General features: G+C 51.1%; 2 protein-coding genes across 10 annotated transcripts in view; one reads left to right on the forward strand and one right to left on the reverse strand.

The window, feature by feature from the left end:
- The window catches only part of ADA (adenosine deaminase), a 28,145-nt gene extending 18,219 nt beyond the window's left edge, over positions 1–9,926 (forward strand). For all 5 annotated transcript variants that reach the window (XM_042980327.1, XM_042980331.1, XM_042980328.1 and 2 more), the window contains 9 exons: positions 3,172–3,315; positions 4,088–4,203; positions 5,156–5,283; positions 6,003–6,074; positions 6,155–6,256; positions 6,510–6,574; positions 8,283–8,412; positions 9,051–9,153; positions 9,630–9,926. In XM_042980327.1, coding sequence (XP_042836261.1) covers positions 3,172–3,315; positions 4,088–4,203; positions 5,156–5,283; positions 6,003–6,074; positions 6,155–6,256; positions 6,510–6,574; positions 8,283–8,412; positions 9,051–9,153; positions 9,630–9,643 — 874 coding nt within the window. In that variant the 3' untranslated portion in view covers positions 9,644–9,926. The remainder of the gene's footprint in view (positions 1–3,171; positions 3,316–4,087; positions 4,204–5,155; positions 5,284–6,002; positions 6,075–6,154; positions 6,257–6,509; positions 6,575–8,282; positions 8,413–9,050; positions 9,154–9,629) is intronic.
- A 691-nt stretch (positions 9,927–10,617) lies between these two features.
- The window catches only part of PKIG (cAMP-dependent protein kinase inhibitor gamma), a 98,715-nt gene continuing 85,448 nt past the window's right edge, over positions 10,618–23,884 (reverse strand). For 4 of the 5 annotated variants that reach the window (XM_042980334.1, XM_042980333.1, XM_007077751.3 and 1 more), the window contains exons 3-4: positions 14,536–14,709; positions 10,618–11,161 (exon numbers count right to left, since the gene is read on the reverse strand). In XM_042980334.1, coding sequence (XP_042836268.1) covers positions 11,082–11,161; positions 14,536–14,683 — 228 coding nt within the window. In that variant the 5' untranslated portion in view covers positions 14,684–14,709 and the 3' untranslated portion in view covers positions 10,618–11,081. Of the gene's footprint in view, positions 11,162–14,535; positions 14,710–23,884 lie in introns of those variants that run through there. The other variant, XM_042980332.1, reaches the window with a different exon arrangement.

The following is a 23,884-nucleotide window of genomic DNA, read 5'->3' on the forward strand; positions in this document are numbered from 1 at the left end:
TCGCTTATCTAGACAGTGGGGCTCGTGATCCCATCTACCTCCTAGGACTGGAGTTTGGAACGGACACAGCACTGTCCTCTGTTACGATGAAGATACCTTCATGGACAGCCAGGCACTGGTGTTTTTTGTTTTTTAATGTTTACTTAGTTTTGAGAGAGAGAGAGAGAGAGACAGAGAGAGAGAGAGACAGACAGAGCACGAGCAGGGGAGGGGCAGAGAGAGAAGGAGACACAGGATCTGAAACAGGCTCCAGGCTCTGAGCTGTCAGCACAGAGCCCAACGCGGGGCTCGAACTCACGGACCGTGAGATCATGACCTGAGCCGAAGTCAGACGCTTAACTGACTGAGCCACCCAGGCGCCCAAGGCACTGGTGTTTTCATGTTACCTTTCATTCCTTCCATCTTTTAATAGCAGAGTCTCTTTGATCTAGAAGAACAAGTGTGCAGCTCCCAGAACTGTACTCTTTGTGGTTGGCAACAGTCCTGCCAGGTGGACATGCTCCTCGTTCGCAGAGGAGAAATGAAGGCTCAGGAAGTATAGGAGCATGGCCAGGACCACATAGCTGCAAGGGGTGAAGCCCAGATTCTTCCCCTGATGCCACCTTGAGCTTCCTGGCACGAGGCAGAGTTTCTCAGGGCCGGTGAGAGTCAAGCCTTTGCAGTCTGTGCTTCCGGAGCTCTGGAAGGGGAAGAAGCAAACGGGCTGGAGGCAGTCAGGGAAAGCTGCCTAGAGGAGGAAGTATGGCCCAAGCTTTGGGATAGATAAGGTGTGATGTCGTCCAGAGGGCTGGACCTGAGGAAAGGTTTGGAGCACGTGCCCATTATGGGTTGTTGGAGGGCCAGTGAAGAAGGTATTGAGGCAGATGGAGGCCGTTGGCTAGATTCACCATCTGACCTACTGTAGGTTTTATTTTTTAATTTTTTTTTAAAGTTTTATTTATTTTGAGAGAGAGAGGAAGAGCATGAGCAGGGGAGGGGCGGGGGGGGGGGGTGGAGAGAGAATCCCAAGCAGGCTCCACGCTCAGCCCGGAGCCGACCATGAGATGAGCGGATATCAAGAGTCAGAGTCAGATGCTTAACGGACTGAGCCACCCAGGCGCCCCCTACTGTAGATTTTACATTTTGCTTATTTACTTGCCTGCCTTGCTCAACTGTAGGCACTGCAGGGACGGGGATTTTGTCCGCCTTGTTTGCTGTATCCCCTGGGCCTAGGACCGTGCTGGTCACAGTGGGGAATGAATGCGTTCCACAGCTGTGGGGCGTGGGGGCAATCTGGCACCCTCTTCCTGGGAGGCCAGCTCCCCTGCGGCAGGTCTGAGGTCCCAGACCCAGGCTCTGCCCCTGCCCCACAGGGAAGGCAGCAGCTGTCTCCCACCTCATCCGCAAAGGCATGGGGTCCCCTTTTCCTGGGAGTTGGCCAACTTCCCCAAGACACTTCCCTCACACATTCTAGTAACCATTTTCTGTTTTCACTCTTCATGGTGGAAACTTCCAGCTAGGCACAGTTCATTGTCACTTGAGTACTTAGAATGGCCCTGGCAGGTTAAATGTGCCTTGCTTCTAGAGCCAGCACTCCGCTACCAACAAAACCACTTCAAGCATCTGTCTGTTCTGCTCTAAGCACTGGCCTGGGTGAGTTTTATGATGTTTAACGTGTTTGTCCTCACGATCACGTTTGACATGAGCGGCAGGCTGACTCACAAGAGTCCCGCAACAGGTAAGTGTGGGAGCTGGGATTCAAGTCTGAGTCGCGAGTTTCTCCCCGACCCCAGGGTACCGTCTGGATTTGTCCATTCTCTCTCGCCTTAGTTTTATTGGGGTATAATTGATAAATAGAAATTATGTGCCTTTAAGGTGTTTTGATGTGTATATCCATTGTGAAACGATCATTGCAGGCAAGCTAAGTTAACATATCCATCACTGTGGATAGTTACCTTTTGCTTTTTTAAAAAAATATTTTTTTAATGTTGATTTGAGAGAGAGAGAGTGTGAGTAGAGGAAGGACAGCGAGAGAGAGAGAGAGAGAGAGAGAGAGAGAGAGAGAGAGAGAGAGAATCTAAAGCAGGCTCTGAGCTGTCAGCACAGAGCCTGACATGGGGCTTGAACCCATGAACCGTGGGATCACGACCTAAGCCGAAATCAAATGCTTAACCGACTGAGCCACCCAGGTGCCTCCCTTTTTCTTTTTTCTTGCCTTTGTGTGTGTGTGTGTGTGTGTGTGTGTGTGTGTGTGTGTGTGAGTGTGAGAGAGAGAGAGAGAGAGAGAGAGAGAGAGAGAGAGAGAGAGAGAGAGAGAGAGATGGGAACACTTAAGCTCTACCCTTCTAGCAAATCTCCAGTATGTGATACAGTATGGTTACCTATGGTCACCATGCTGTACATTAGGTCTCCAGAACTTACTCATCTTGTGGAACTGAAATTTTGTACCTTTTGCCCAACATCTCCCAATCTCCCCTTTCCCTGCTCAAACTGCCCCTGGCAACTACTGTGGTAATTTCTGCTTTTACGAGTTGGACTGTTTTAGATTCCACATATGAGATCATGCAGTGTTTGTCTCTCTGCGTCTGGCTTATTTCACTTAGCATAATGTCCTCTGGCTTCATCCATGTTGCAAATGGCAGAATTTCCTTAAGGCTGAATGCTGTTTCAGTGTGTGTGTGTGTGTGTGTGTGTGAGAGAGAGAGAGAGAGGGAGAGAGATTTATCCATTCATCTGTCAGTGGACCTTGAGGTTGTAACAATGTCTTCACTGTCATAAATAATGCTGCAGTAAACATGGCAGTGCAGATACCTCGGTGAGATCCTGACTTCATTTCCTTTGGACAAATATCCAGAAGGGGATTGCCAGATCATATGACAGCTTAGTCTTAATTTCTCAAGGAACCTCCACACGGTTTTCCACGGTGGCTGCAAAAATTTGCGTTCCTGCCAGCAGTGCACAGGGGCCCCTCTTCTCCACACCCTCACCATCACTTGTCTCTTTGATCGTGGCCATCCTAACAAGGTGTGAGGTGTGAGGTTGTGGTTTTGATTTGCATTTCCCTGATAGTGATGCTGAACACCTTTTCATAAAACCGGGCCATTTGTATGTCTTTTGAGAAATGTTTATTCAGGTCCTTTGCCCGTTTTAAAAATCAGATTATTGTTCCCAACCCTTCTCTTCCCTTCCCAGGGGCTCCCGGGAGGCCATCAAAAGGATCGCCTATGAGTTTGTCGAGATGAAGGCCAAGGAGGGCGTGGTGTATGTGGAGGTGCGTTACAGCCCGCACCTGCTGGCCAACTCTAAAGTGGAGCCGATCCCCTGGGACCAGGCAGAGTGAGTGACCACCTGGAGGGGCCGGTCCCAGGCTATGGTGGGATGGGTCAACCTGAGACTCGGGGGCAGGCTGGTAGGAGCCCCTGACCTAACGTTACGCCCCCTGGTCCTGTCCATGCCCTCAGAAAGTTAAGGTCCTGTCCTTAACTCTGTCACAAGAGACATTCCCAGCCCTCATCTGGGCTGGCTGGCTGGCCTGCTGGCTGATTTATTTACTTATTTACTTACTTATCTACCTTTGGAAAAAGTGGGCGTCTGTGTCTTGCCTCCTTTGTCCCGGACACAGACCCACAGTCTAGAAACATTAACCCCCTCATTCAGTGACTTCTAGGTGTCCTGTTCTAACCCTGTGATTGAAGTGAGTGTGGCCCATTCCTGCCCCTCTGCCGGGACCACAGGGGTCTCTAAGTGGCATTGCCCAACCCCACTGCCCCCTTCTAGCTACAACTCTGATACATGCGGACTAGTGGGAATCTGAGCAGGCGGGCTTATCAGTGCCCGGCATCCACAGGGAGGGTTGTGTCTGACCAGCACCCCCCACCCCCGCCCCACACACCTTCCAGTCTGGAAGTGCCCCAGCAAGCCGGAAGTGGGGTGTGCCAGGGCTGGGGGCCATGTCTTTCTCCCCAGAGGCGGTGGGTTCATGGGGGCTGAAGCCGCTTCAGAAGACTCTTCTCTCTCTCTCCCCTCAGTGCCCCCCCACATCCCAGTCCCGGGGCTGTGTCCTTTAGACCTTTGCCTCTGCCCCATCCCTACTCTTCTCCCCCCACAGAGGGGATCTCACCCCCGACGAGGTGGTGGCTGTGGTGAACCAGGGCCTGCAGGAGGGAGAGAGAGACTTTGGGGTGAAGGTGCGGTCTATCCTGTGCTGCATGCGCCACCAGCCCAGTGAGTACGCCCTCAGCCCTGCCCCGGGCCGCCCCTCTGACACCGGCCGATCCCCCAGCCTGGCCCTGGAGCCACATCCGGGCTTCCCCTGCCCCCAGCACCATGGTGCTGAGCCCCTCAGCAGGACCTTGGGGCTTCGGGCTCGGAACTCCTGGCAGCCGAGAGACGCTTCTCCCCAGGGAGATCAGGCCTGACGGCCACGTGACCTGCAGGCAGCACAAATCCAAAGGAACCTGAACAACAGAAAAAAAAATCTAGGCCAGGTTCCATGTACAGAGACTTGCACGTATTTTCTCTGATCCTTGTAGCAGCCTGTGAGGTAGGACAGCCGTTGTTTCCCCTCTGATAGATGAGGAGACTGAAGGGCGGGGGAGCCTCTCTCTCCTCAGTCAGGAAGGCAGAAAGCCCACGCGAGAACACAGGGTCATCTGGTGCCAAAGCCTGTGACCGTTCACCCGTTTTTAAACCCTTCATGACGCCTTGAATGGTTAAGAGGACGGAGTATGCTAGCAATACATCCAGTAGCGCTCGTGTGGGGTCTGTTCTGGGCTTCCGTGTTAAACCGGGGGGGTCTCCATCTCCTCATGAGCCAAGTGAGGCTTTGCTCACCCCGCCCCCTCGAGGGCAGAGGTGGGGTCAGGTGAGACACAGCCATTTGTTGTCGACCAAGCCAGGCCCCGCCCTCGGCACTTTCCACACAGGGCCTGGCCAGGGGCCGATGCGGTGGCAGCTGGAGTCCTCTCAGAGGAGAGGAAAGCGAGGCCCTGGATGGAGGGGTTGACCAAAGGCCACGTGCTTAGGCCATGGCCAGCGGGATCTGAAGACCCAACGTGGGCCCCCCGCCTTGCCGCTGGGCTCAGGTTGGGGTACAGTGAGCGGGGGGGGGGGTGGGGGGGTGGGGGGCCTCTCCTCGGTGATGCCATCAGAGACCCGGTGGGCATCTTGCCCACAGACTGGTCCCTGGAGGTGGTGGAGCTGTGTAAGAAGTACCAGCATCAGACTGTGGTGGCCATTGACCTGGCTGGAGACGAGACCATCCAAGGGAGCAGCCTCTTCCCGGGACACGTGAAGGCCTACGAGGTGGGTCCCGCAGGAAGGTGGGGAGGGCGACACCGGGTGAGCACCAGGAGCTGGCTTCCACCCAGGAGGGAGAGGTCACACGGACTGGGGTGCGTGAGGCCTCCGCGGTCCCCTAGTGCAGCTTAGTTGGGTCTTGGGGGTGCTAGACATTGGGAATTTGGTATAAACAGAAGACTCCCCCTTGGTGTTGGGAGTACTATGTGTGAGCCTGTTTCTTTCTGTCTGTACCTTGCTATGTGAACCTGGGTGAGGCTGCCCCTTCTCTGGGCTTCCGTCACATCTGTTGGCATGACAGAGTTAGAGCAGACATCTCGAAGCCTGACGATGCACTTCCCGTGGATGCAGCGGGGGCTTTAGAGAAGGGGCTCTGGAGTCTCCCCTCCAAGATTCAGAGCTCGGCTCCCCACCTGTTCGATCATCATCCTGTTACTTTCCTGGGTCTGTTTCTCTCCTTGTAAAACAGGTATCATAATACTTGTGGATGTTAGGTAACATATACAAACCATTTCATACGGTGACAGACACATAATAACTGTCTAATAAAGGGCAGCTGCCACTTAGATTACGATGACACAAACAAAACCCCCGACTTCCCCATCTTGAAGCAGGCCAGCTGACTGGGCGTAGTTCAAGGCTGCCAAAACTCAGACCCAGAGTGCGGTGAAGGTCGGGCCGCTGGGGCCCCCCAGTCCGCCCGTGACCGGCTCTTGCCTTTCCAGGAGGCCGTGAGGAGCGGCATTCACCGCACTGTCCATGCAGGGGAGGTGGGCTCCTCGGAGGTGGTGAGACAGGTGAGGAGGCGGGGCTGGCGTGGGGCCCTTCTCCCCGCTTCCTGCCCACCTGGTACTAGGCTCCACTTGCTTCTCTGCAGGCCGTGGACACGCTGAAGACAGAGAGGGTGGGACACGGCTACCACACGCTGGATGACGAGGCCCTTTACACCCGGCTGCGCCGCGAAAACCTGCATTTCGAGGTGAGTGGCCGGGGAGCGAGGGGACCGAGGCGGAAGGCCAGGGGCCGCTGGGGCCGGGCCAGTGTGGCAGGACTGGGCAGTGGGCATCAAAGCTGCCACGATGGAGCTCACAGGACTCGGCAGCTGGGAGGCCAGCGTGGCTGTGCGGAGAATGGTGTCAGAGCAGGGGTGACACCCTGGGGTGTCTCAGCCTGGGGTCTGGGAACAGTGTGGCCTGGGGGCACGCGTGCCAGCTATCTACCTGCTCTTCCAGGTCTGCCCCTGGTCCAGCTACCTCACAGGTGCCTGGAAGTCGGACACGGAGCACCCGGTGGTTCGGTGAGGCCCAGGCCCTGGGGCCCATTCGGTTTTGTACAGCAAAGTGAAGGGTGGGAGGGAAGTGCAGGGGCTGGGTGCTGGCCCACGCGGGGCCTCTTGATAGGAAATCTCTCTGAGGCCTTGGGGAGCAGGTGCTGCTGTCCTCACCTTACGGACGAGGAGCCCAAACCGCGGGTGTGCTATAACATGCCGAGGAAGCCCCGCTCCCGAATAGTGGACCGGGGGCCCCTTCACTCCTGTGGCCACAGCGCAATGTTCCGCTGGCCTTGAGGTGGGACGGGTGCTTCCACACTCCAGATTCGGCCTCCTAGGCATCAGGAAGAGGCGTCTTTCCAGCTCGCGCAGTCCTGGCACCTCCGGGTGTTCCCCCAAGCACCATCTTGAAGCTTTCCCATGGTGGTGGGGGGAGGGGTCTGGCCCATCCCAGCCTGCTTCTAACCCACCACCTAACCAGACACCTTGGCCCTTCTTCCAGCTGTCCTGTGACTGAGCCCCGGGGGTGGTGGCATCAGGCCTCAGGAGGGCAAAGCCACCTTTCCCTGACACAGGAGAAGGCGACAAGAACTTGGGGCGACCGTGGTCAGGCCTGCACTGGTCTGTCTGCCAAGCTTAAGAAGGGAAGGAGCTCGGGCTGTGATCGGATTACAAGGGGGTCCTGAGGTCCGCTTCAGGGTGGTGGAGCGTGTGGTACCTGCTGAGCGTCCGAGTGCAGGTTCTTGGAGGCACACAGCCTGTGGGCTGGAGAAAGGTTCATGGAGAAGTGACAGCCTCAGGAGATGGGGGAGCAAGAGGGCCTAGGAGAGAACGCAGGATAGTGACGTTTAAGGGACAGTCTGGTACGAGGCGAGCCAAAAGTGTGCTCTCCAAGAAATCAAAAGGGTTTTAAGACCAGTCAACAGTGTACAATTGTGCTACACAAGTCAAGTGAGGTAAGAGCCAGGAAAGGCCTGGGTTTACAGAGACGGTGATCTGGGATTGTGCCAGGAACCCTTTCCACGCAGGGCTGGTTGAAGAGTTGATGCCAGTAGGATCGAGGGTGAACAGGGTGGAGTCCAGACAGCTCCCTCAGAGTGCGGGCTGTGAAGACGAAGGCTCCGGAGGGTGCTGCTTGCTGGGCCTCCCCGCTTTCCAGGCCGTTCATAGATCCCAAGCTGAGCCCTTGATTTTAGAGGTTGTGACACCCCAAATCCGTCCCGGCAGGAGTATCTCTCTGGCCCCACACGTATCCCACCCTGTCTCACATTTCTCCAAATTCCTCCTCACATCACTGTGTCCTGTAATGCCACTTCAAGAACACGGAACCTCATGGTCTCTGCTCTGGCACTTGCTGCCATGCGACCTGGGACACGTCCTTCTCTGCTCTGAGCTTAGTCGATTGCCCGTGTTCACTGAAGAGGGTGGCCCATCACTAGATTGCCCAGGGCTTCCTTCCATGCTCTCTGGTGTCCTATGATCTGCCATTCTACCTGTTCCTCTTCTGTCTTTGCCCAGCTCTGGGCTGGTCAGATGGGTCTGTCTTGAGTTGCTAGTTACGTGGCATTACACAAGTCGCCTGAGCGCCCTGAATTTTCTTCCTTTGTACAGCGAGCAGCTCTTCCAGGTCTAAAGGTGCTGCAAGGCTCAAGGGAGGGTGAAAGCCAACGTGCGGTGACTGTTCACCGCAGAGTAAAAGGAGGCTCTTCCCTCTCCCCCTCACCCCTGTATCCAGGCTCAAACGTGACCAGGCTAACTACTCACTCAACACGGATGACCCTCTCATCTTGAAGTCCACCCTGGAAACCGATTACCAAATGACCAAACAGAACATGGGCTTTACTGAAGAGGAGTTCAAGAGGCTGGTGAGTGGGCGTGAGGCCTGGTGGCCTTGACTCTTGGCCCTGGGGGTGTGTGAGGCCTGCAGGTCTTGGCCAGGGCCCGGAACCTCTGGAGATGAGTGACTTTGCCTCAACGGGCCAGGCCAAGCCAGACCTAGAGGTAGGTGCCCTCTATGGATACGACCTCAGGCTGGTGTGTTGACCTAGTACCAGGTTTTTTAGCCTTTGCCTGGATTGAGTGCCTGTAAAGAATCTGATAAAAACTGTCCACTCTCTCTCCAGAAAGGTGTGCTCAGCTAGAATTCTGCACACATTTCAGGCCATTCATAGATCCCAGGCTGAGCCCTTGATGTTAGAGGTTGTGACACCCCAAATCCGTCCCGGCAGGAGTATCTCTCTGGCCCCACACGTATCCCACCCTGTCTCACATTTCTCCAAATTCCTCCTCACATCACTGTGTCCTGTAATGCCACTTCAAGAACACGGAACCTCATGGTCTCTGCTCTGGCACTTGCTGCCATGCGACCTGGGACACGTCCTTCTCCGCTCTGAGCTTAATCGATTGCCCGTGTTCACTGAAGAGGGTGGCCCATCACTAGATTGCCCAGGGCTTCCTTCCATGCTCTCTGGTGTCATATTATCCACCATTTTGGTCCTTCTAGAACATCAATGCGGCAAAGTCCAGTTTCCTCCCGGAAGATGAGAAGAGGAAGCTTCTTGATCTGCTCTATAAAGCCTATGGGATGCCATCTTTGGCTGCTGCAGGTATGTTCCTGGCTGATCTTCTGGGCTGCCGACCTGCCTTGGCTGAGCCTGGCTTTCTGTGGGATTTCCTGCAAGAAGCACCCCCTTCCCCTCCTGGGCAGTGCCAAGAGAGTGTGGGGACTCCCTGGCCACGTGGTTTTAGGTGACGGCGCCTCTCACTGGATCAGCTTACCTTCTGTGTAATGCTGCCCTGAGGCTGGTCTCAGGGGAGAGTTTCTGAAGTGTAGTCCCAGAGGTCTTGGCAACTTGGGTTGTCACCATGGCCACCTAAAGTGAAGGGCAGGGGAGCTGGGCCTAGGTCCTAGCTCTGTTCTGCTTTCTTACTGTGTGATCTTGGCAAAGCATTCTCTTGCTCTAAGCCTCAGTCTCCCCATCTGCAGCAAGGGTTCCTCTCTGGCTCTGATATTCTGGGATTTTCTTACATCCTGGGTACTAGAAGGTGCCTAACCTTTCTGTGTCTCTGACCTGGCAAGCAGGGCAGCGTCTCTGAAGACATCACGGCCACCTCTCCAAGCCCTCACCCTGTGGATGGAGCCTCCCTGACTCTGGGGCCTGGAATGACACTCCTACCTTTACTCCTTCAAGGAAGACCAGGGTTCCCATAGTCAGCTACTGCTGCTCTTGAAGCCTGTGGTGCCTGTTTCTGTACACGTGAAAACTTCAGCACGCTGTATCTCTCCTCGGACTGTGGACCAGAGTCTGGTTGAATCTGAAACCTTCCTATGGGGACTCATGCTGAAAATCTGGTGCTCAATAAAGAAGCTAATGACTAGTGTTGTGCAGCGCTGTGGTCTTGGGTGGAGTGAGAACAGAAGGAGGCTGTGGGTTCCCGGACTCGGGCAGCCTGCTCAGCAGCAGGACCCTGGGACCCTGGAGGGGGCTGCAAAGGAGAAGCTGGAGCTTCTGATGCTGGGGGGGGGGGGGGGGGGCAAAGAGGGAACCATAGCCTGCCTTCCCTCAAGAAGAAACCAGGCTTCTCTTGAAGAGTTATGTGCTTAAATGCTACCTCTGAGCCCCCTCTCACTGTAGGTTTTAAGGGCTGGGCCTGCCCATGGGGGTGAGCTGTGGACTGGGGTAAGCAAGAGGGACAGATGGAAGAAGATTCATCAGGCACCAGGCCAAGGAGGGTGCCAGCCTCTGTGGAATACCAGCATCTTCTCAGGTATGCCCTTCCATGGAAACCCGGGGCAGTGACAGATCCCAACTAACTTGGGGGAAACCTGGCCCACCCCTGCTTTCGCTGCTTAAAGGAGAAATAATCTTAAACCAGTCACACAAATCATCAGCATTTATTTCTTGGGTCCTAGGTGCCACTTATGTTGGTAGAAAGGGCAAAGAGTTGATCAGTTGTGAGCACAAAACCCCTTCCCTAGAAATGGATCCGTGAAGCTCCACGAGGGGACGCGGAGCTGCACAGATGGTCAGTTCCGCTTACAATGCCTTCCAAAAAAAAAAAAAAAAAAAAAAAGTCAGCTCCCTTCCTCTCTGCTGAAAAGAGGTTTATAGTTTTTAAAAAGTTTAAAAGTGTTTTTTAAAAAAAGGGATACGAAGGTCTTGACCCAGAAGGTTGGGCTTGGAGAAGGCGGGGCAGAGCTGGGCCGTGGTTGCCGCCCAGACCACCTATGGAGGCGTGTTCTTGGGGTGCTGCTCACCCAGGTGCCCGCTGAATAAATAATGCCCCGCAGCTACAGGGTCTTGAGAGTGTGCCCGGGCACGGTGAGGAGGTGGTGGGCGAGTGGAGCCTGAGGGTGCAGGGGGAGGGTTTTTCCAGGGTAGGGGCCACGGCGGCCTCCGGGGGTGCCTTTTCACTCTGGCCTGGCTTGCCTGGTACAGGGGCTCAGAGAAGGGGCTGCCAGGCCAATGCCAGGGCTCCCTGTCCAGGTGGGGACAGCAGGTCTCTCTTCCACCTTCCATGGGCAAGGTCAGACTCAAGACGAGGTGGTCCCATCGTTGCTCTCAGGCTGCTTGCTAGCTTCCTTGTCTGGGGTGCCCGCCTCTGTCTGTCCTTCTGAAGAGAGAAAAGGAGCATATACACAAACGTAAAGCACAGAAGGCCTGGAAGGATGCAGCTGAAGTCGGAACAGTGGGTGAGCCCTGGGGCACAGGACAGGAGCTGGATCAAGGGTGGCCATGGCCAAAAAGACCTTTAGCTTGGCCTCTAACAACGTTTGCGAAGAAAATGCAGGCGGTGTTACTAGTATAATTAAGGTCAATGAAAGGCCAGGCTCATGGACGACTGCTACAAGCCTCAGTTGAGGATCAGGCTGTCTGTGAAGGTTCTCCAAAAGGAGGGGGCAAATGTGAAGTCCCGGCACAGAATGGGTGCTCAGTGAGTGGTAGTTGTTCTCATAAGACAGAGAAGGGGCAGGGAACAGGCTAGCTCAGGGGAGTACCAGGGTATGGCCATTTCACTGTGCTGTGTCCTTACCAGACCAGCCCCACCTCCCAATAGGGCCTCTGCCTCTGTCTTTGCATCCTTAGACCAATCCCTCCACTGACCAAGGAGAACCACCCCACCCTGTCCTGAGCTCCTGAGGCTGGAGCATCCACACAGCCTGGAGATTATGATTAGAGTCATGATACAGATGGGAAAAGCAGGCTCGAAGACATGAACTGATTTGCTAGAGATAAGCAGTGGAGAGAGCCAATGTCTTTCCCACTGAATTTTTTCGGCCACAAAGCAGCACTCTCCAGGGTTTATGAAGGCTGGCTGTCCTCGGCACTGCTTCATCCCACCTGCGTAGCAGTCTGAGAAGGTGGTGGTAGCCAGTGGTGCAGCCAGAACGTGGATGTCTGGTGCCCATCCCCACCACCGCCCCTATCCTGGGTGGTCCTGTAACAAAAGCTTGGGCCCAGAGGGTCCTTCTGGCCCTCCAGAAGCCTGACAGACCAGTCTGCACTTCGGGCAAATTTCCCAGGTTCTGATACCCAATTTGACCCTGAGCTTCCTGCTCTCGCCAGCAGGAACATTCTCGTTGGATTCCCTAGTAATCTCTGCTCTGTTTCCTTGCTGTGGGACCTCAGGCAATTTGTTTAAAGTGAGGATGGGGACACCTTCACCCGTGTGTGACCAAGGCGTAGGGTCAAAGGTGGTCACCCGGCACATGGGAATGTCTTCGCCAACACTTCCTCTGTGCCAGTCCCAGCTCTCTCTTGGGGAGAAGGTTCTCAAGCACTTTCTTCACCAACCAGTATTCTTGGGACTCCCTTGGGGTCAGTTTCAGGGCACAATTTGAAACTGGTCAGAATTTTTCATGGTCAGAAACTGCTGGGCAGTGTATTCCTTTCTTCATGTCTTGTCTCTTATCATTAGGCAAAGTAGGGAAACATCCTCCCCACATAAGGCAGGAAAGGCAAAGGCTTGTGTACGATATGCTTAGGGAGCGTTAACAAACACCAACAGGCCACAGACTTGGGAAGGCCGGCGGTTGGGCCTCCAGGACAGGCCAAGGCCATACTTCCCCTTCCGTCCAGCTGGGCATCTGTCTCCTGGGCTGTTTTAAGCAAACAGATTCTAAGCCGGGCCTGCTGGTCAGAATCTTTGTAGGCCCACTCCCTCAGTGAGTCCGGGGGACTGAGCACAGCTCCCCAGGCCTGCCTGTGGAAACGGCTCATTGCAGGGCCTACTGGAAGGTTCGTCAGCCAGGCTGGCCTACACTCCAGCACGACTGCTTCATTTCCTTGCACTGAACACTGTTCCTTCCTCAGGTCCCCTTTTCAAATGTCCGTCACCCTGGCAGGCAAATGTCCTAGACCCAGAGGACCCAGACACTTCAAGGATTCCAAATTAGAGGAAACAGGTATGAGAAGGGCCTGTGTCCATGGATGAGTGCTTACTACTACTGAGGTAGAAGGAGACAGAAAACCGTTCACTAGAGCTGAGCATAAGGATGCAGAAGCTGTGAGCAATATGCCAATATGCCACCATGTAGCACGTACGCGAGACAAAGATCCAGGTGGGAGAGGAGGGGCGCTGTGCTAAGTGGGGTTATGGAGGTGGCTGGGAGCAGAGGTGTCACCTCTGGCTTGAGGCTGTCAGGGAAGGCTTCTCAGTAGAGCAGTCTGGGTCTCTAAGAGCAAGCAAGGTGAGGCAGGTGAGGGGAGGGCAGGAGGAACCAGGCCCAGGGAGCAGCATGTTAAGGACGATCAGGGGCTGTTGAGAAATAGACGTGCTTTCCTCTGGCTCCGAGGTACAGACTGAGGTGAGCTGTGAGGAGCGTGGCCACAGGAAAGGCGGGGGGGAGGTTGGGGGAGGTATGGGGTGTGCTTCCTTGGGCAGGTTGCCGTTCTAACAGTGTTAACTTGCTGGTGACCTTGAGCAAGCCGCCCAGCTTCTTGGGCCTGTAGGGCCATCTGTTACAGGAGAGGGGTGAGTCCATGTGCCCACAGTCTGCTCCGTACTCCATGGTCACTTCTGGCCAACAAGCACCAAGCGCTCTGGACTGAAGGCTACATGGAGGAAAGTAAGATGGTGGGCCTCCAGGACAGCTCTGTGGGAGACCCACGGAGCCCTACAGTTGCAGTTTGCTGTACGAGGTGATGTGGTACAGACACCGCCTCCGTGGAACTCTGGGGACAGGGAGGAGAGGGCTCTACCCAGTGCAGGAGGGTCAGAGAAGGCTGTCTAGAGGAAGGTCCCAGGGCTGAAAGAAGGGTGGCCCCAGGCACTGTGGGGGTTGGCGGCTGGCTTGCTATCTCCCCCATTCATTCATGAAGCCTGTAGTTCCCAGGCACCTGCTATGCGCCAGCAGAAGAGAAGGCCCCTGCTCTCCTGAAGCTCACATTTAAACACATGAAACCTTGTCAGAGTGACGAAGGTCAGTGACTGGGCAGGTGCCTCTGAGTACAGCCTGAGCAGGGAGATGGCAACCCCAGGACTGAATGGGAAGGTTCTAGTAGAGGAAACTGACACAGAAGGCTCTGGACAGGGCAGGCCTGCACCCTGACAGAAACAGACTAATGGTGGGTATGGCTGGAGGACAGAAGGTGAAGGGAGAGGGGCCCCCGGTGAGAACCCAGAGGCAGGGCAGGGTAGGGTCTGGCCCCACGGCAGGGCCCTGTGATGATGGGCTTGGCAGAGGCAGGAGGAGACAGGATGGTCTGAGTGAGTCTTGCTGTCTTGCTGGCAACTGGCCGGCAGGGAGTGGTGAGGGAGGCTGTGGGGCTGGAGGGAAGCCGAAAGACCTGGGCTGAGTCTGGGAGAACTGACAGGCCCTGTGGATGGAGGGCAGAGAGGAAAGGGAGGAGCCCCAGGTTCCTGGCCAGAGAGTCCTCAGGGCCTGAGATGCCACCTGGCACTGATTTGGAGTGGGCGGTCTATGACTTGGAGGACAGCCCTGGAGCCCAGAAGTGTAGGAATGCTAAAGACCCGTGGGTTCTGACCTGCCCCCTCGAGTGTCAGCTCGCCCATGTCTCCAGCCAGCTTCCTCACGCTCACAGCCTCAGAGTCCCCCTGGATGTCAGGGACCGCGTTCCGACGGCCTGTCCGGTCACAGGAGATGAAGTCCGAGTAGGAGGACTCGACCTCCATCACGCCTGTCGCATCGCTCTTCAGGCCTGTGGGCAAAGGGGCAGGAGCACAAAGGTGAGGCCGGGTCCATCCTGCAGGGAAGACTCTGCTCCGGTCCCTAGCACGGATGTCTTTCGACAAAATGACAGTTTCTGCCTTAATCATTGAAAACAGCACAGAAAAGTATGAAGAACAAAATAAATCACCCAAAGTTTCACACCCAGAAAACCACTATCGCCAGTTGAAAGAACATCCCTTGTCTTTCCTCTAAAGTTACTGATAAATATCTAGCACTGGCTAGATGCTGCAGATGAAGCCATGAACAAGTCAGCCACAGTCTCTGCCCTCCGGGAGCCTACAGCCTGCTGGGGGCCACAGCAAATTGCCTAAATCACCCGAGGAACTGTCTGGGTGCTCAGGGCTTCCAGGGAGAAGGCAGGGTGCTGGAGTGACTACCAGGGTCTGACCAAGGCTGGGGATCAGGAAGTGACGGTTTAGATGAGCTCCAGGGAAGAACGGGTGTTATCGAGATAAGGAGTTGAGGGGAAGAGCACGTGTGAAGGCTCAGGGGAGGGACGGGTTTGGTGGAACGGAAGAACCAAAAGAGCCACAGACTCATGGATGCTGGGCGAGGGGCAGTGACACCAAGGATGCTGCTGAGCTGGGCAGGGGCCAGATCACCTCTGCAACCTGACGACTCAAGAGTTTTGGCCAGGTCACAAAAGCTCAGATCTGCATTTTCAAAGATGACTCTGACATCTGGGTTGAGCAGGGCCCAGAAGTGGGCAAGTTGAGGGCTCCTGCAGAAGGTCAGGGGTGAGAGGATGGTCAGTGGAGGCAGGAGGTGGTGGTGCAGATTCTAGATGTAATTTGGAGGCTAAATCAATAGGACCCGGTATCTGAATGGTGGGGAAGTGAGCTTTCTGACATAAGTAAGCAGACGAAAATGTGGTTGACTGAGATGAAAAGCACAGAAGGAATATTTTGGGGCATGATGGTGGGGTGAAGGCTGAGTTCTGTTTGACCACACCAAATTGGAGAGGCCTGTGAGCCCTCAAAGGGGAGACATACAGTAGGTCAATGGAGGTACGGGGCTAGAACTCAGAAGAGGGATAGGGGGTGGCATGGGGAAGAAAGACAGGAAATTAGGAGTTACTATGATTAAGAGCTCTGGTCGTTGATAATACAGCCTAGAACGAGAGGAGAACCACATACATAAAAAAGAGCCACATATATTTTTAAAAATTGGGAGATCATACCATGTATTGTATTTTATAGCCTACTCTGTAGAACACTCTAGAACATATCATTTAAGGTTCTCTCTAAGTGAGTTTTGTACATGTGTACTTGGATGTACCAAGATTTGATCAGTCCTCTAGAAATGAACATGGAGGTATTTCCAATTTTCTGCCATTTACACATAGTATGTGGTCTTTATGTAAATCTGTGTCTAGTTCTAGTTATTTCCTTAGAATGCATTTCTAGAAGTAGAATTGCTGGGTTAAAAGGAAGGGTGAGATGATGTTTAAGCCACATTGTTTAGACACATTTCCAAGTTGCCTTTGTGAATAGCATAGGTATTTAGGACAATAAAAGATGAAGGGAAAAAAAACCTTATAAATTCTGTACTACTCCTATTTATATTCCCACGCACAGCACTATAAGCTTGTCCATTTATCTGCGCCCTTGTCAACAATCAGTATTGCTATTGTATTAAAATGTTCATCTGCTAGGGGGACATGAATATCTCTCACTGAACACCTCTGAGTTTCTGAAGGCAATCAAATCATACCAGATGAACTTGTACTGATATGGCAAGGTTTCTGAGATAAACTGTTAACTGCAAAATAACACCTAACATAGAAACTAGTTTCTGTAGGGAAAGAGCAAATACAAGGAAAAAAAACCACCTTATCAAGTGTGGTTCTTTGTAACTAAGGGGAACTTCTAAGACTATTTTTGTAATTGCAGAAGTTCTTATCAGCCCAAGTTACCGTGTGATGCTTTCCTTAGGTAACTGACATTGGCAGAAGGTGCCTGGGGTGGGCTAGGGGAGTGTGCATGTGTGAAAGGGTGGGCTACTGGTGTGGAGGGCTGGCCCCAATGTCTCCCCACAACACCGAGCTCAGAAGAGACCACTAAAGAATACAGCGGGGGCACTCAGAATGCTCAGCTCCTCTCCAGACCTCTGTTCCCCCATCTGTAAAATAAAGGCAGGGCCGGATCCTGTCTAAGGCAATCCTCCCAAGCTCCAGCAGAGGGTGTGCTCAGGCTTTTTTTTTTTTTTTTTTTTTTTTTTTTTTTTTTTTTGGTTGCCTTGAGAGAAAGAAGTTGCCCCAGTGCTTGGTCTTGTCAGTAAAAAAACAAAACAACACAACGAACTCTCTGAAGCCCCAGAAGTGGTTCCTTCTGCAGGTCACAGAAATTTCACTCCTGCACTCTCTCTCTTGGGAAATGGCTCAAAGCTTCAGAACAGGGGAATGGCCTGTTGCAACAACAGTAATAACACTAAAATTTATGACAATTCTAAACAATAATAATAAAGGTGACACTTGCCAAGTCGTTCTGTGCTTTCCCTACCTCACTTACTAAATTGCCACAATAGCCCTCTGAGGTCAGTGAGGTGAGTTCATAACCATGACTCAGAAATATCTTAGACCCAAAGCCCATCCTCCATGTTACAGCCACATCCGAGGGGAAGGGACAGACCCTGGGCAGGCCACACCATCTCCCCAAGCTCTGTGTCCTTAGCTTTTCTCCAACTAGAAAAGCTCCAGGAGATTTCACCACACCAGACCCAAAGGCCTAATCTTGGCAGCTGGGCCAACATGCTCTGTGCTTCATCTTTAGATTCTCAAACAGTGCCTGGCAAAGAGTATGTGCTCAATAAATATTTCTCAAGTTTGTATCTACCTGTCTATTGTCCCTCCATCTCTCTTAGCCAATTGGTGGGGATGATAAAGTGACTCCGCAGGGCTGCTGGGAAAGGCCTCAGTCCACTGTAGACTGATGTAACGTTCTTGTCCGGTACCTCTAGAATCTGATACCACTGTGGGATGGAGTTACATGCTACATCTAAAAGGCCAGCCTCCTGATGGAATAGACACCCTGGGGCTTTGACTCCTGCCCTTGCCTGGCTGACCTTACAAGCTGCCCTGTGCAGGGAGCTGGTCCTCCTGGTTCAGGGAAGTGTGCCAAGTGCAAAGCCCAATCCTGGAAAACACCAACCCAGCCAACATGCTCCGGCTACCCCTGTCCCCTCCTCGTTCCCTTGAGTAACAGGGATTCCAAAGCGATTGTAGGGTTTAGTCTGGGGAGCCCCCTGCGCCACAGCACAAGTACACAATTTCATTTTTCTTCAACACTTGAATTCTTGCTCTCTGCTGCTTACAGTCAACAGCAACGGGGAAATGAATCCTTAGAGTTGGGAACTACGTCAGAAAATGGTCATTATCAGACTGCCTGTCACAGTATAAACCACCAGAACGTCTCTGGAGAGTGATTTGATAAGATGCATCAAGAAACCTCAAGTTTTGGGTGCCTGGGTGGCTCAGTCGGTTAAGTGTCTGACTCTTAATTCGGCTCAGGTCATGATCTCACTGTTCGTGAGACAGAGCCTCGAGAAGGACTCTGCACTTGACAGCGCCTGCTTGGGATTCTCTCTCTCTGCCCTTCTTATGCATGCACGCTCTCTCTGTCTCTCTCAAAAATAAGTAAACTTAAAAAAAAAAGAAACCAACTTTTTTCATATCCTTGAGCAGCTAAGCTCATAACTGTTCTAAGAAAAAAATCCAAGTTGTAAATGCAGATATACAAAGATGTTCATTATGGTATTTATAATAGTCAAAAACTAAGACACTAAAATGAGCTCATATATGGACAACAGAGAAATATATACAATTATACAAATGTTTAATTTATAGCTAAATGAAATACACTTCAGGCATTAAAATGTTTGTGAATATTTTTAGAAGACATGGGAAAATGCTCACAACTGTTAAATAAAAAATATATCACATATTTAAATTACAATTAAAATTTTTGTATTTTTCATAGTGAAAACATTCACTTTATTTTTAAATTATTTCCTTCTTGAATACGTGTGCATGTAGTATAAAACTCAAAAAAAAGGACATGCACCAAAAAGAATAAATTACTAGGAATATACTTATTAACCAAGGAGGTGAAAGACCTGCACTCTGAAAATTAGAAAATACTGATGAAAGTAACTGAAGATGACACAAATAGAAAGATATTTCATGATCACGAATTGGAAGAACATTGTTAAAATGTCTCAGACCACCTAAAGCCATCTACAGATTCGATGTAATCCCTGTCAAAATACCAACAGCATTTTTCACAGAACTAAAATAATACTGAATACTAAATAATACTAAAATTTATACGAACAAACAAAAGACCCCAAACAGGCAAAGCAATCTTGAGAAAGAAGAATATAGCTGGAGGTATCACAACCCCAGATTTCAAGATAGACTACAAAGCTGTAGTATCAAAGCAGCATGGTCTTTGTACAAAAACAGATACCTAGATCAATGGAACAGAATGAAGAGCCCAGAAATAAACCCATGCTTATATGGCCAATTAATCTATGACAAAGGAGGCAAGAATAAACAACGGGGAAAAGACAGTCTCTTCAAGAAGTTGCGCTAGGAAAACTGGGCCACTTTCTTATACCATACACCAAAATAAACTCAAAATGGATTAAAGACCTAAATATGTGACATAAAACCATGAAACCCCTACAAGAAAACAGGCAGTAATCTCTTTGGCCTTGCAATATTTTTCTAAAGATATCTCCTAAGGCAAGGGAAACAAAAAACAAAAATAAACTATTGGAACTATATCAAAATAAAAATTTTTGTGCACAGTGAAAGAAACCATCAACAAAATGAAAAGACAGACCTGAATGGGAGAAGGTATTTGCAAATGATATATCTGATAAGGGGGTAATATCCACAACACATAAATAACTTCTACAACTCAACACAAAAAAACACAAGTAATCCAATTAAAAATGGGCAGAGGACCTGAAACCACAGCACTGATTACATCAAAAAAACACAAGAGACAAACCCAAAATCTTTATATAGCTAAAACTTTCTTCATTGACAGTATGGTATTCTGTTGTCTCATTGTTGTAGACTGATTACTTCCCTCTTGATGGACTTTGGGTTTTTTGTTGTTGTTGTTGTTTGTTTTAAAGTAATCTCTACACCCAACTTGGGGCTTGAACCCACAACCCCGAGATCAAGAGTCCCACACGCCACCAACTGAGCCAGCCAGGCGCCCCTGGCTTCCATAAAAGTAGAACTGCCACATTCATTAAAGGATCTGTGATTTGGGTAGGGTAATAGACACTGCCAAATCTGCCTCCACAGAGGTTAACTCTCATTGGGCATGTATGAGGAACACTTGGTTTCAACATATTCCTATCAACACTTGTCTTTTTGTCTTTTTTTCCTCAGTCTGAAAGGTGAAACAGTAGTTGGCTGTTTTAGCTTGTACTGTTCCTGTGAGTGAACCTGACCATCATTCCATGTCTATTTCCTTTTCTGTACACTGTTTACTTAAATCCTGTGCCCATTTTTCTATTGGATTGTAGCCCTTTTTCTTATTGATTTGCAGGAGTTCATTATACATTAAGGAAATTAATCTTTTTGCCTTAAGAGAAATTATAAGTAATTTTTACTTGTCATTTGTTCTATGGCTTTATTTTTGGCATTTCTTCACATGCACACATTTTTCTCTATTCATGTAGTCAAACTGATCCATATTTTATTTTATAGTTTCTAGATTCTGCATCACATACAGAAATGTCTTCCCCACTCTGAGATTAGCAAAGAATTCTCCCTTGTTTATTTCTCACACATTCATGACTTTTTCACATTTAAATCTTTGCTTGATCTGGAATTTATTTACTCAAATGTATGAGTTAGAGATCTATCTTAATTAATTTTTCCACTTCTCTCAAAACCATTTGTGGAATAATCAAACTGAAGGGGATCCCAGAGCTCATCTAGACAAGCCTCTCATTAATAGCTGGGGAGACGGAGGTTCAGAAAGAAAAAATGACTTGCCCAAAGTTCTTGCATCTAGGGGGTCCTAACTCCTGGCCCAGAGCTCTTTCTCCCACACCACTCCCCCCTTTCGGGAGCCCTAGCGACACTGCAAATCTCCCAGGGGCGTGTGTGGTGTAATAGATGGCATCTAGGACAAACATGCCGCCCGGAGTCCCTATTCACTAGCTCAGAGACCTTGGACATCTCCCTTCACCTCTCTGGACTCCAATTTCTTCCTCAGCAGTGTGGGGATAACAGTAACACCCTGCTGATCAGGGGGCTGTTGTGAGGACTGAATGAGATGGCGTGTGTAGGGTCTGATAAGTTATGTGCAATGTAAGAGGCACACAATTAATAAGTCATTAGTATGGCCTGTTTTCACTGGGTGTCTTACCAGTAAAACTGTCTTTTTGACATTTTCATTCAACTTCTTTGTTTTTACTATGTTTAATGGTGCACAGAGGCCAAAAACTTACACTTCCTTCTTTTGTTCTTTATGGTGCTGAAGGTGGTGAAGTGAATGTTAGTTCCACACAAGTGGTGGCTCTGGCTGGCATGTATACTGATATATGAATATTTGATGAATGAGTAAATAATAGAAGATGTTCTAGATTCCAAGGCAGAAGGAGTGTGCAACCCTGCAACAGAACAGTGGCCAAATCTCTGTGCCATAGGGTGACTGACTCTGACTCTCTGACTCTCTCTCTCTCTCCAACACCCCCATCTTCCTTTCTGCCCATCTGAATATAACAAAGGTTGAAATATGCTCCCTACGTCTCTTTCAGTCATGACATTTCTCTCTCTCTCTCCCTCCCTCCCTCCCTTCTCTTTTTCTTTCTTCATTCATTCATTCATTCATTCATTCATTCATTGTTTACTGACCACCTTCTATATGCCAGGCACTGTGTCAGGTATGGGATATATTTTGGAGAATAAAAAGACATTTACAATTTGATAAGAGAAAAAGACATTGAACAGGTCAATGATTTATCATCACAGATAGTGATAAGTGCATTGAAAGAAGAGAACAGGGTTCTCTGTGTGTGGATGTTTAGTTAAGGGTTATACGGTCAGCGAAGGCCTCCTTAAGCAGGTGACCTTGTGCTGAGGTCTACAGCAAAGCTGGACAGAGTGTGATCCAGGCAGAGAAAACAATCTGCGTCTACAGCCATCTAATATCTCCTCATCTCAGCTCCAGCCCTACGAGGTGCTCAAAAGTGATGCTGCTCCTCCACTCGTCCTCGTTTTCAGATTTGGGAGCCTTCTTGGGGTCTGGTCACTTGTAAGGCATCTGACTCCAAATGCTTAGGATGGAAGGGAAGGCTCTCGTACTCAGCTTCCCAGGCCCAGACCCTTGGTGGCCTGGGGTCAGGGGCTCTTGCAGGTGCTTGCTCTGGGCACTGTCAAGCTCCCCACAGGAAACTGCCTTCTCCCTTTAGTTTTTAACACTGTCCCAGCCCTGTAAACGGAAGAGGCCCTGGGCTCTGCCAAGAGCTACATGGTCTGTTCCAAGTCCACAGCTTTTCGTCCTCATTGCTCAGGCAGATTCCAGTACAACTCCAAATTGTTTTCCAAATATACCAGAAAGGTCATTTCCTGTTTGTTTTTTTTTTCTTTTTTAAAAAGTATTTGCAAAGACCATACAAAAAGAAAGCAGACCCTTTTGCAAAGGGCACAGAATGAGACTTGGTCCCATGGGAGAGGCCCCCTCAGAGGTGGGGAAAATGCTCTGGAAGGCTTCTCTGAGGGAAGAAAGGGCTGTGGAAACCTGATGGAAATACCAGGGCCTACTCAGCTGGCATTTCTCAGACTCAGAGGGAAGCAGCTTTTCCCCGTGACAGGCAGCCAGGACCAGAGGGGCAGTGAAGCAAGCAGGAAAGTCAGGGCCCCAAAGTAAGTACAATCCCAGAACCTGAGAAGGGGCAGGCAGCTCAATCTAACCATGTGAGGCCTGCACTAAGGGGGCGGGCCGGCACCAAGCTCTATCTAGGTGCCTTAGGGGCACACCCAGAGGGGAGTCACTAGAGAGGAGTCTCCTGCCAGGGCAATGCCTGATGCCCACTCAAACAGCAGCCTCCAGTGAGGTTTCATTTGGAGGCAGTTAGGCAGAGGCTTGGCCTCTGCACCCAGAGGGCAGAACCATGTAGCCCCAGAAGCAGGTGGTAGAGACACAGGCTTTGGGAGGCCACTCAGTGAGGAGGAAAGGACAGGCGGGGTGCTGAGTCATACAAAGTCCTCACTGACCTCCTGGTTGCTAGTCCCCATGGACTTTTCTCAGATCACCGTCTTCCAGGGGTGTCCCCTAACCTCTCGGGCCATGACGCAACCTCTTCCACACAGGTGCCTCCTTTGTCAGGGACTTTTATGTTACAGGCCCCCCAGGACGAGAATCAGGATCTGGCTTGGTCCTCCTCTCTCTCTGTTGGGTCCCTGGAAGTTCTTGACCCTTTCCCTTAAGAGTGTGTGTTGACAGGGGCGCCTGGGTGGCTTAGTCACTGGTTAAGTGTCCGACTTTGGCTCAGGTCATGATCTCAGAGTTTGTGAGTTCGAGCCCCGTGTCAGGCTCTGTGCTGACAGCTCAGAGCCTGGAGCCTGCTTCCAGTTCTGTGTCTCCTCCTCGCTCTCCCTCCCGCTCACACTCTGCCTCCCTCTTAAAAATAAACAAACATAAAAAAAATTAAAAATGGGAGTTCCTAGGTGGCTCAGTTGGGTAAGCATCCAGCTCTTAACCTCAGCTCAGGCCTTCCTCTCGGGGTTGTGAGTTCGAGCCCTGCGTGGGGCTCTGCACTGGGCATAAGCCTACTTTAAAAAAAAAAAAAAAAAAATCTTTCCACTGGGGCACCTGGGTGGCTCAGTTGGCTAAGCGTCTGACTTCGGCTCAGGTCACGATCTCACTGTCCGTGGGTTCGAGCCCCGCGTCGGGCTCTGTGCTGACGGCTCAGAGCCTGGAGCCTGTTTCAGATTCTGTGTCTCCCTCTCTCTGACCCTCCCCCGTTCATGCTCTGTCTCTCTCTGTCTCAAAAATAAATAAACATTAAAAAAAAAGAAAAATAAAAAAAAAAAAAGTGTGTGTTGATGACTCCCTATATAGCCAGAGGCCACTCTCCAGAGTTCTAGAGTTGCCAGTCTGCCTACTTAGCAT

Source organism: Panthera tigris, chromosome A3, assembly GCF_018350195.1.
Source record: "Panthera tigris isolate Pti1 chromosome A3, P.tigris_Pti1_mat1.1, whole genome shotgun sequence".
NCBI classification, from domain to species: domain Eukaryota; kingdom Metazoa; phylum Chordata; class Mammalia; order Carnivora; family Felidae; genus Panthera; species Panthera tigris.